Source organism: Aythya ferina, assembly GCF_964211825.1.
Source record: "Aythya ferina genome assembly, chromosome: 13".
Classification (NCBI taxonomy): Eukaryota; Metazoa; Chordata; class Aves; order Anseriformes; family Anatidae; genus Aythya; species Aythya ferina.
Window position 1 is genome coordinate 14,374,400 of NC_140311.1, and position 11,678 is coordinate 14,386,077.

At 51.7% G+C, this 11,678-nt stretch overlaps 2 protein-coding genes across 2 annotated transcripts; one reads left to right on the forward strand and one right to left on the reverse strand.

Moving 5' to 3' along the window:
* The first annotated feature begins 1,394 nt into the window (after positions 1-1,394).
* Positions 1,395-3,424, forward strand: SLC25A5 (solute carrier family 25 member 5). The gene is made up of 4 exons (XM_084534810.1): positions 1,395-1,571; positions 1,687-2,173; positions 2,285-2,425; positions 3,030-3,424. The coding sequence occupies exons 1-4, from the start codon at positions 1,461-1,463 to the stop codon at positions 3,185-3,187; spliced, it is 897 nt and encodes a 298-aa protein (XP_084390936.1). The 5' UTR covers positions 1,395-1,460; the 3' UTR covers positions 3,188-3,424.
* Positions 3,425-8,142: 4,718 nt separating this feature from the next.
* Positions 8,143-11,657, reverse strand: STEEP1 (STING1 ER exit protein 1). Its single transcript, XM_084534820.1, has 7 exons — positions 11,444-11,657; positions 11,249-11,366; positions 11,127-11,168; positions 10,829-10,967; positions 10,217-10,306; positions 9,974-10,066; positions 8,143-9,202 (listed from the first exon to the last, which is right to left on the reverse strand). Exons 1-7 carry the CDS (start codon positions 11,565-11,567, stop codon positions 9,140-9,142), a joined length of 669 nt encoding a protein of 222 aa, XP_084390946.1. The 5' UTR covers positions 11,568-11,657; the 3' UTR covers positions 8,143-9,139.
* Between the last annotated feature and the right edge of the window lie 21 nt (positions 11,658-11,678).

Here is an 11,678-nt window from a genome sequence, read left to right on the forward strand (position 1 = left end):
TTATTGCCATTGCCAATGCAATTGAAAGGCACCTTCCTAGAGAAAACCTTAAAGCCTGTGTCCACACGGGAAGGTGGCCATGCCCTCTGTGGTATGTCCCACTGGCCTCAGGCTGCAGCAAGCTGCGAATCACTGCAGCTCTAGGGCACGTGCACCCGCTGTTCTACTGCCCTAGCTGCAGCACTGCCTGGTTTCCCCAGCTCCTCGTGTGTTTTTGAACCACGTATGTCCCTGCTGAGTGGAAATAAGTAAATCTTACAAACAGCTTGGTTAGGCCAGGTCACAGCAGAGTGAGGCAGTGGCAGATCAGCGCAGGGACAGGCTGTCAGTGTGGGGAGAGATTTGCAGGAAGATCAGGGATGTTTGTGTGACCAGCCTTGTGCCTAACTCGCACTGCTGTACCCTGCAGCTGAGGTCTTGCAGTGTCGCCAGTAACGAACTTGCTCAGTTGTGCTACGGTGGTGCTGCGTTCTGGCTTTCTTCTCAGAGAGAAATGCAGACCAGGATGGCAAAAACCAAGATGGTAGCGAGCAGACCTGCATCACACTGAAGCTGTAAGTACTTCTGGCTCTCATCAGCCTGCCTGGTGGATGTGTTTATCTGTGCCTCAGTTCCCCTACCTGCACAGCATAGGCAATAATTCTGAGATTTATTTGGGGTGTATGAACAAGGAGATGTGACTTGTGAGTGAGCTGGAGGGAGTTAATTTTTTAAGAGTGCCCTTACCTCTTCCAAGTATACTTTTATATGTGTGTATGTTTGTGTTTTTACTAATGTATTTCTTAAAGATTGAGTGATGGGTGCACATGAATGTCTGATCAGCTCTTCCAACCTCATCAGTCAAAGTTACCTCTAACTTGCTTCCGACATACCAATAACCCCTTTGTACTCTGAAGAGCTATGAATCACTTATCAAGCATTTATCAGCACCGTGCAGTCCCATCTACTGGCGCCAAATCCCCCAGAAGGTGCCAGGGAGAGACCCAGCGCTGCGGCGAGGTGCCTCAGCGGCCAATCCATGGGGAATGGCGCACGATAAGCACGAAGCTGCCAGCAGAGCTGACCTGCAGGCTCAGCTGAGGTGTGCGCCCTGTCACTCGGGTGCAGTTGTGGTGTGTGCGCCCCTGGGGCTCGGCCAGCACCGAGCCGGGACTGCAGCTGCGGAGCCTCCCGCTGCCGGCCCGGCCCTGCCCGCTGCCCCCGGCCGGCCGCGGCGCTTCCCGCACGCTGCGATGAGCCCCGCCGCTCATTGGCTGCCGCGCCGGCCCCGCCCCGCTGCGGCGGTCCCGCCCCCCTTCTTCCGCCAATGGGCGGGCGGGACGCGGCGCGGTGGCGCGCCACCGCCCACGTGTCCGCCGCCGCCCCTATATAAGGCGGCCATTTCGGCAGCGCGCCCCGCTACCGCCGCAGCGCCGCCTCCCGCCCGCGCCTCGCCCGGCCTCGCCTCGCCGCCTCCCGCCATGGCAGATGCGGCCGTGTCCTTCCTCAAGGATTTCCTCGCCGGAGGGGTGGCGGCAGCCATCTCCAAGACGGCCGTCGCCCCCATCGAGAGGGTCAAGCTGCTGCTGCAGGTGAGCGGCGGGGACGGGGGCCGCGGCCGCCCCAAGGTCGCCGCAAGGAGATGGGGAGGGGGGCGGCGGGTGGGCGCGGGGAGCGGAGCTGACGGCCGTGTGTCGGCCCCCGCAGGTGCAGCACGCCAGCAAGCAGATCGCCGCCGACAAGCAGTACAAGGGCATCATCGACTGCGTGGTGCGCATCCCGAGGGAGCAGGGCGTCCTTTCCTTCTGGCGCGGCAACCTGGCCAACGTGATCCGGTACTTCCCCACCCAGGCGCTTAACTTCGCCTTCAAGGACAAGTACAAGCAGATCTTTCTGGGTGGCGTGGACAAGCGGACCCAGTTCTGGCGGTACTTTGCCGGTAACCTGGCATCCGGAGGCGCCGCCGGCGCTACCTCCCTCTGCTTCGTCTACCCCCTTGACTTTGCCCGAACCCGCCTGGCAGCCGATGTGGGTAAAGCTGGGGCCGACCGAGAGTTCAGCGGGCTTGGTGACTGCCTGGTGAAAATCTTCCGGTCGGATGGCCTCAGGGGCCTTTACCAAGGCTTCAACGTGTCCGTCCAGGGCATCATTATCTACAGAGCTGCCTACTTTGGCATCTATGACACTGCAAAGGGTAGGTGGAGTGAAATCGCGCTAAAATGGAGTTGCAGGCCTGCAGCAGACCTGTAGTGTGTGTGTGCTGGTGGCTCACCTGCTGTTCTCACGCCAAACCTCTCTTCTGCAGGAATGCTTCCTGACCCAAAGAACACCCACATCGTTGTGAGCTGGATGATCGCTCAGACGGTTACCGCTGTTGCCGGTTTGACCTCCTATCCTTTCGATACGGTTCGTCGTCGCATGATGATGCAGTCTGGGCGTAAAGGAAGTAAGTTTCTACCTCCTTGTGTTGGGAAATGCTGGGTATAACAGATTCAACAGTTGATGGTGGATCTGAGGTGAAGACAGAGCGTTTTAGTTTTTGCCAAAACCTGTCGATGTCCTCACATACCCTGCAGTTTAAAGGAGGGGCTGCAGAAGTAGCTGTCAGGCAGATCTGCCTGCAGACAGATCAGTCTGTGCAGCATTCCTGTAAAGTGGCATGCACAAGTCAGGTTTATTTCAGTATGTAGGAAGGGCAGAGCTTGTCCAAGGATGTTGCAAACTAGCGTCTCTGGGCCAGGAAGCAACGTCCCTACTTGCAGGCTCAGCCTGGCTGCCTGCAATAGCTTTTGGTTGTGGAAGTGCTGGTGTCTAGCAAACAGTAGCTGCCTTCTGCTCAAACCAGTCCTTCCAGTGTCTCCTGGGGGTAATCCAGCAGCAACAGCATATCTCCTGGGCCATCTCCTTCTCTAACATGATAGTACTGGGGAAAGTAAGTCAAGAAATGAAATGTACTTGAGGTTGTAAAACTGTCAGATACACTAGGCCTCTTTGACTTGGATTTTGGGGGTCATGGGCACCTGATTCCTAACGCTGTCTGTTTCCTGCAGCTGACATAATGTACACCGGCACTATTGACTGCTGGCGGAAGATTGCCCGAGACGAGGGTTCCAAGGCATTTTTCAAAGGTGCATGGTCCAATGTACTCCGAGGAATGGGTGGTGCTTTTGTCTTAGTTCTGTATGATGAAATCAAGAAGTACACATAAGTTATTTCTTGTTGTGAACTGGCATGTTATAATATGTTATCTATGACCATTCATGGACTTGTATGAAAACTGTCTAGTTACTAATAAGTGACAGATATTTATACAGGTTGGCATGGGGCAGGGGCAACCGCCTGCCCTGTCTTTCTCAAGTCATTCCCCCCTGATGGGACTCAAACATGGTTTCTATTTCAGTCACTCCTGTTTAAAGAGTACAAAGAAATAAAAATCTGACACCGATTCACCTTGTCTCGTATTTGTTCTCACAGCAGCTGCAGTGTGAGGGGGGTGAGGGACCTCTGCATAGTGATTGTAGAGGAGGAAGACTGCATCTGGTCTCCAGCAGGTGAACACAATGCAGCCTGCAGAGAAAGCTGCGTAGTGTTTCCTCCCTGATGGAGGCCAGCAGTGGGTGCTGCAATGGGGACTGGTAGTAACTAAGGGGGATGTGCTGGCCTTGTGCCAGCAGTCCTGCCTTTGGCATGTCTGTTCTGTGGGATTGATTAAACCTCTTTAAAAATGTGAAGTGCCCAAACCAACCTTCTCCTGCAAAGCATCGGCCCTCCCTGCTGAGCTAAATGGCTGGGAGACTGGGGAAATGTCGAAGGAATATTTACTGCAGTCTGGAAGAGAAGAGCTGGCATCACATGCTCTGGCTTAGAAACTGAACTCCCTACTTGGACATGTTAAAACCCAGCCAGAGAAAATAAGCACAGGTAATTGCTGCTCTTTCTTTAAAGCCCCTGGCTAGATTCACCTTTGCACGGAGGTGCTGTGTCACTGGGATGTAGAAGGTGGTTCCTGTGGCCTTGCGGGGTTCAGCAGGCAGCGAGCCAGCTCTCCAGACCCATCACTTACCCCCTGAAAGCTAAACTTTTCCCAGCCCCAAATCTGGAGGAGGGAGGAAATTCCTCTGTGCTGCTGGGGCAGTATGGGGAAAATGAGACTCCCAGTGTGTGTGGTTTGGCCTTTACCCAGACTTCTTGGGGTCTGTGAGCTGCCCGAGCACAGCTGCTGGTTTGCGTGCAGCCAGCACCAGGCCAACAGTGGGCGATTCCTCGCTGCCTCTTTTCTTTGGTCCTCTGGCTGCTTAGATCTGCTGGAAACAGTTAATCACTGAAACTGATCTCAGCTGCTGTCCGAGGCAGGTAGACACGTGCTTGCGTGCCAAAGGGCAGGAGCTGTTGTTACTGCTGAAATGGAACCGGGGCAGCTGGGTGTAAGCGCAGTGCTGGCCGCCCGCAGCCAGCACGGTCAGGTCGGTGAGAATGGCTGAGTGACTTTGTGGCTGGGGACAGTAGCACAGGTTGGCACGGGGCTCTGCGGATGCCAGAGAGGCTGCAAGTCCTCAAGAGCCTCGGCTGCTGCTTTTCAACCATCCTTGGGCTCCCGTGGTTGAGCTCTCCCCACTACCTGCGGTAGGAACAAAATGGGCTGGAGCATTCCCCGTGAGCAGCAGAGCCGTGCCACCAGCTGCGGGCACCGTGCTGGGCCCCGGCAGGCTGTGCAAACACAATTAATTAAGGGCTCTCAGAGGTTATCGCCACCTGCTGCTGAGCTCTCCTGGATTTAAAGGGTCTTTCTGAAGGCTTTTGTCCCGTGCTGGGAGCACAGGCCAGCAGCATGGGGCACCTCTGGTGCCTCAGCAAGTAGTGTGGGCTGGGGGCCAGGGGCTTGTTGCTGTGCCTGCCTGCTACAGGAACGCATCTCTGAAGAGGTAGGGGCTTTGTTATTGTGGAGGTTTTCTTTTTAAACACAATTTTCCTGTGAGGAGGATCGACTGTTCCTCAGGTCATGCTCTGCGCCTCAGGGGCTGCACCTTTGCTGGCGTTTGTGGTGGGCGAGCTCCCGTGGTGCCGCTTTCCTCCCAGCCCCTCTGGCGGCAGCTCCTGGCTGTAAATCCCCGGCTTACAAGCTGTTGACGCAGGCAGGCTGGGCACGGGGTGGTGTTAAATATTTGCCAGGGGCCGGGGCAGGTACCGAGCGGTGCTAAATGTTTGGAGCAGCTCCTGCGTGGCCTGGCCTGGCCACAGCTGGAGAGGGGAGAGGACGCAGGGTAAATCGATCCCTTGACATCCACCCAAAACCCAGTGTGCTGGGGACAGAAGTTACAAGCAGATCGGACTTTGACATGCGTAGCAGCAGCTGGGTGCAGATGAAATAGTGGCAGGGCTGGCCTGGGCTGTGGGCCTGCCTGTATGCAGCCTGATGGGCCTTTTGGATAGCACTGGCATAAGCTGTGCCTGGTTGGGCTCAGGCTGGTCTGTCAGCACTGTTCCCCAGCTGCTTGCCTTGTCAGGCACCAAAAAAAGTTGCTGTGTTTATTAATAGCCACTGCAATAGCCCAGGGAGTCACAGCGAGCTGTCTGTACACCAGGACCCGCACAGCCCAGGGCGAGCTGTAATAGCTGGCCAGAAACATTTACCTCCTTCATGCTTTGAGGCTGAGCTTTGAACATTTTTGAGTGGCATCACCCCATGAGGCTGCACATGGAGCTGGGGAGCTGAGTACCTCTGTGCCAGCTCACCTGGGTTACCCTTTCACCACTGCAGGAGCACGTGAAGAGCTCCAGCAATGTTTAACAGGCGCCTGGCCCCAGCGGGTGCCGTTTGTTGGAGCCCTGCCCAGCACTCCTGGGCTGCCCCTGTGCGTGGGGTAGCAGCAGGGGGACGCTGCATCGCCTCCATTTCCAACTGCAATCAACATCAGGGATTTCTGGTTACTGCTTCTGTTCGATGTTTACAAGCTGTGTGTGGATTTTGTTGTTTTTTTTTTTTTTTTTTTTAAAAGGTTATGGGGAATAAGGCAGCAATGCTACGCATGGAATTACCCTGACACGGCAATTCAGACCGTGTTGTTCCTAAGGCTCTTGGAAATTGGAATGGACTAACCCATGAAACACATTAAGGTAGGACTGGCTGTGTGTGACATTATTTTTGGAGTAGATTTCCTCCTCCACTTTTAATTCACATGCTGCTTTGCTTTGCATTACCGCCACATCCGGACAAGTTCTTACATACAAGCTCAGCAAGAGAAAAAAAAAATTACTCACCTCTATTTAAAGAGATATAAAAATTAAGGTTGTTCTTTATGGAAACACAAGATCTGACCTTTGGTCTGAACACTGCAGCTTAACCAGTTCCTACCAGGGTGTAAGAAACTTTACAGAATAGCTAGTTTTATTTGTAACAAGACGTTTTGTTTTAAATCGAGCACTTCAACTCGGAGCCCCTGCTTCCTGTTGCAGTTGTCAGATAACATCTTTTAACTTAGAGCTAGAAATGAAAACCCCAACTTGATTTAAATTGTTGTGACCTACGGCTAGTTAAGCATGGTGAGAAATACACGCTAAATAATGTATCATGTCAGAGTCTGTTTTGTAGATGTTTCAGCCACACACTGCATAATTAGAGCGTATTAAAAATATAAAAGAGCTGGCAAGCTTGGCAGAATACATTCCCCTTTCTGACCGAGTCCATGAGAGTCCTGAGATGAACTAGGCAGCTCTCTAATTACAAGAATGAAACAAACACTCGCTGTGCACAGGCTGGTATTCTAAAAGTGAGGAAAAGCGCTTTTGCTGTGCTGTTAACACTGCCTCAGGGCTTGAGATTTGCAGCTGGAGAAGTTGGTGATGGTTGTAATAGCTACTTTGGCCAACTTGTGCTGAGCAGCATGCTTACCGTATTTCTTTGTGCCTTATCAAATTGCAGAGATGTTCCAGCCCTGCTGGCCACCCCTTTACAGCCCCACTTCAGCTGAAGCCCCGTGTTTTGTCCCTCTCAACCTTAACCCTAACTGTAACTGTAAGCTTTACCTAACTGTTGGCTGATCCTTAGCCCAAGATCTGCAGCTGTGTCTTTATTTAACAGGTTCCCTGCTGTTTTTTTTGTTTTTCTTCTTTTTTTTTCTCCTGCCTGCCTGGCTTTGGCAGTCCCACTCCAACAGGCTTTTTCTCCACTCCTAACCCCACCTGGACTTGCACCCCATTTTTAAGGCTACGAAAACCCTGGCAGGTATGTGGTAGACTTAGTACCAGGCCAACACCACACTTGAGCGTTGATCTTTGGTGTTTCCAGAGGAAGGCACACAAGTCACACTAGTCTGGAGTGGGCGCTTGGTCTTGGTGTCTCTTGGAGCAGGACTGCATTTCATCCTTTATGACGCCTGGGGATTAAGTCTGCATCCAATCAGACATCACATTTTCAAAATCGCTTTTCAAACTTGTAAGCTATATTCCATTTTTGGCTCTTACTTGGAATTTCAATAAAACTTCTAAAGAAAATTGAATACAGGTGTTCGCCATTAAGTACACCTAGTTTCAGAGGAACGGGCAGGTGAATTCAGCAGTACATTGTGTATAAATGATGGATGTCTTCTGCCCTTTCCAGAGGTCCAGGGAGAAATATTTCCTTGGAGGGAGGCTGACGAGGTTATTTAGGGATTTGGGCTGCTCCTAGGGAGCCCTAAGGCCCTCACCTGGCTGGACTGTGCTACCGCACTTGGAAAAGTGTTTTGTGTAAAGGAGGCGTTCCCACTCCTTTGTCCAGCACTTCCCAGCTGTTAGGCACCCAACACTTCATGAGGGCTCTAGAAACAGGCTTCAGATTAGCTGAAGATCAGCACTGCACAAGATCAGCACTGCTCGAGTTAACTTGAGTATGTGTTTCCCCATCCTAGCATTAATCAGCACCCAGACTTCTGCCTTCCAGCACTGACCAATACATCCCACCCAGGCTGCCAGCTCCTTCCCTCCCTCACACATTAATTTTCCAAGGGAAGAGGCACGCGTCCTTCATCTAAGCAGACCCGTTTCCCAGTTAAGGTTATAAAGGCAGATGGAAAATGTATACTGATTATAGGAAATCCTTCATAAGAACTGTGAGAAATGAAGCATCGTACACACTGCTCACAGGTCGTTAACCATACTCAGGAGAGTAAGGACGCCCTAGAAGTATTTTAGTTCAAATCCATAACATGACATTTAATCCCACATAGAGCAACACTGACATGGGGATGACACAGGGTGAAGTGTAGTTACATCATGGGAGGGATACAGAGTAGTATTTCCCAAACAATGCATTTTATACAGATTCTTACTGTTGTCTTTGTCCAAGTCCTTAATGTTCAATGCATTCACAAGTTTTCTTCTCCGTGTTTTACACCTGCAACTACTGTTTTGCAGAACATTCAGAGATGCAAATGTATTCTACCTTAAACGATCAGCAATCATTGCAGTAGTTTCCAGCTATATATTTGTACTCGTTAGTGGTGTAATACCAGGCAGGTTTTGTTTTCAGTAGCTTAAAATAGGGTTGATTTCATGTTCTCGTAATGGGCAGTGTAATTCTGTACAACTGCAGCTTTCCAGTGTTCACCAGGGACTAAGACCTCCAGCCAAGCTTGCGCTGACTGCCTGTGACAGCCTCTCTGCTGCTCAGGGTGAGAAGCAGCCTGATCCTTAAACCTTGCATCAGAGTCATTCTAACCTGTGTTGAAATAGCACCTCTCTGAGGATGCTGCAGGTTTTGAACACATTTTAAAAATATCCAAATGAACAACATGAACATAGCTTACTTTTGTAACGATCTCTTTGTTGTACAATTGTCCTATCTTCCAGTACATTTATGGGTGTCTTACACATTTGAAAATTCTCAAAATAAAAAGATATGTAAAGGTGCACTGAACTCACAAAGGCATCGAGCAAAGATTTTCTGAAAACTAAATATTCTGGCTGGAACTGCTTGCCATTGTGCAGAAAAGCAGTTTCAGCAAAGTCCCCAGTGCTATTTGAGTTAATAAAATTGGCAGGAGAGCATCGCCTACACAGAGGGGTACTCATCCTCCAACCTGGCTGCAGCACACTGCTCTTGAACACGGTCTTTGGGAACAAATCCGCTGAAGTTCCTGGTAGTTTTCACCTGTCTCCAAATACAGAGCAGACGTAGAGTGCTTTATTTGAACTGGTTATCAATCAGAGTTCCTTTCATCTTCGCTTTCTTGGCTTCCAACTCAGCCTGATGAAGAAAAATGACACAATTAAATAATGTCTGGAAATGTTTCCTTTCAGTGCTCCAGTGAAGTCTGCCCTTCTTATCTGACCACTGCAAGCCTCTCACACAGAAGCAAGAGTAGTTCAAGCCTTTTTCTGCCTCTCCTCCCCTGTGGTACCAAAAGGGAGCACTATCTTTAAAGTTATAAAAAGCCCCAAAGTAACTGCACACAACACAATTTCACACCTTCTATCCTAAGGTGGATGCTGCACGTTTTTCTCTCCTCCCCCCCCCCCCCCATCTCCTACTATCCTGTCACAGCAGGTAAGATCAGCTGTAACGTTCTTGCTGTTAATTCTTCAAGGCACCCTTGAAGAAGGCAGCAGCTGAGCTGGCATGTCCTCCACTACGGTGCTAGTTTGCCCTGATACCTCCTGGCAGAGACCTGATCTGTCGAGCAGGCTTGAGAGCACGGCATTAAGGGTGCTGAGTGAGAAAGCCTCAGCATGGTGCCCTGCTTCCATGCTCCTTGTCTAACAGGCCATGGGAGGTCTCCCTGCAAAATCTCTGCTGTCTGCTCTTCAGTTAGCTCTATAGGTACTTGCATACAATTTTACGTTCAAGGGGGGTAGAAAAATATCTCTACACAACCTGTAAAGGAAGAATGGTCCTCCCAAAGCTACTTGTTACACATGACTGTGCCATGCACTGGTCATAGTCTGACCAGCCAGATAGCTTGTGTGCAAAGCTAACAGATCTCTGAGACTTGTGTTCAACTCTGTACAAAGCACTCACCAACTCCTGTAGCCTTCTTTTGCTCATTCCCTTCCGCTCCAGCTGTTTCTCGATCACTTTTGCGTTCTGTGCGTAGGAGTCTGCAATCTCCCTCTGCAACACACACAGTGCCCCATTGCAACAGCAAACCCTAAAGCATCAACATCTCATCCCAACGATGAGACGACCATCGGCTCTGATCGGTGGCCAGCTGGGACAACTGCCCAGCCCACAGGACTGCCATCAAGGGCAGAGAAAACTCACTGCTTCGATCTCTTCCTCCTCTTCATCAATTGTGGAGACCGTGACAGAACTGAACTTGCCCATGTCTTTGGTCCGTTTGGTCATCATCACCTAGGTAAGAAGCAAAGTATTTTGTTAAACCTGGGAAGAGTTGTGCTACTAGGGGCTATTTCTCCTCCAAAGCTTTTAAGACTGCTCATACAAATCATACAAATTTCCTGAACTCTGTATTTGGCACAGAAGCATCCCCAACGATTTCTGAGCTTAGAGCTGTCATCATCAGAGGCAAACTCACTGACACGCAGTGGATTAGCCAGATTTTGAGAATCACCGTTCAGATTACCAGCCTGATCTATTTACAAATGGAAACTTTCTGGTAACTGAGCCCCAAAATAAGGCAAAGTCCAGACTGCCAAATTTGTTTTGTTCTTTAGTGCTAGGACTCCAAGCTCCAGTAACCTCTTGCATCATAAACTTAAGGCAAACAGACAGGGAGAAGATGCACAACTGAGTCACTGTTTACAGGTCCTTCTCTTCCTCTTCTTTTTTTTTCTTTCCTCCCCTGTTATTTGATTTTACTCACACCTCTTTGAAAAGCCCAGACAGCCTTTTTACTGCTCTAAAGCAGGATACCTTTTTGGGAGGTTCTTGCTTCTGCGTATAGATGTTTGTTTTCCCAAAGCCCTGCCCAAACTTGACCACAGCACCATCAACGATGAACGTCACCGGAGCGTTCTTCTGCTGGTGTTGATAGAAGAGCAGCAGTCCACACCTGGAATAGAAACACATCTGTGTGCGAGAAAACGCGCGTCCTGGCCTCCTACAGCTACCTAGCGGGCAGGGTGTGAAAAATGCTAAGGGAAAGCCACCGCCACGCAGGAGCAAAAATTAAGGGATGAAGGGTACTATAAGAGGGTGAAGCATCTCGTACTTGCCGCACTTCTTCCTGAACTGCCGCTCTATGCCTTCGGGCCTGGGGGCACAGAGGGGGCTGAGCGGCTGAGCGGGGCGCACCGCAGCCCCCCGGCAGCCCCCCGGCCCCCGGCCCCCCACCTGCGCAGGAAGACGCTCTCCTCCTCCTCGGCGTTGCAGAACTTGTGCGCGTGCTTGGCGGCGTCCATCACCCGGGCGCGGTCCCGCGGCCTCATCGGCAGCTTCTCCAGCTGGCAGTCTGCGGCACCACGCCGTCAGGGGGGGCCCTGCCCGCCCCCTACCCGCCCCCCGCCCGCCCCCCCGCGCCCCGCTCACCCAGCACGAGCACCATCTGCCCGCACAGGCAGTAGTAGACGTGCAGCGGTTTCTCGCCGTCGTCGTACTCCTCGCGGTCGCGGGTGTCGGAGCACACCACGGAGCGCGACACCACCTTCGGCATGGCGCCGGGGGGCGGGGCCTCGGCGCCGTGGGCGGGGCCACCTCACCGCGAGGGGGCGTGGTCATCTCACAGAGGGGGCGTGGCCACTGCGCGGCGCCCCCGCAGCATCCG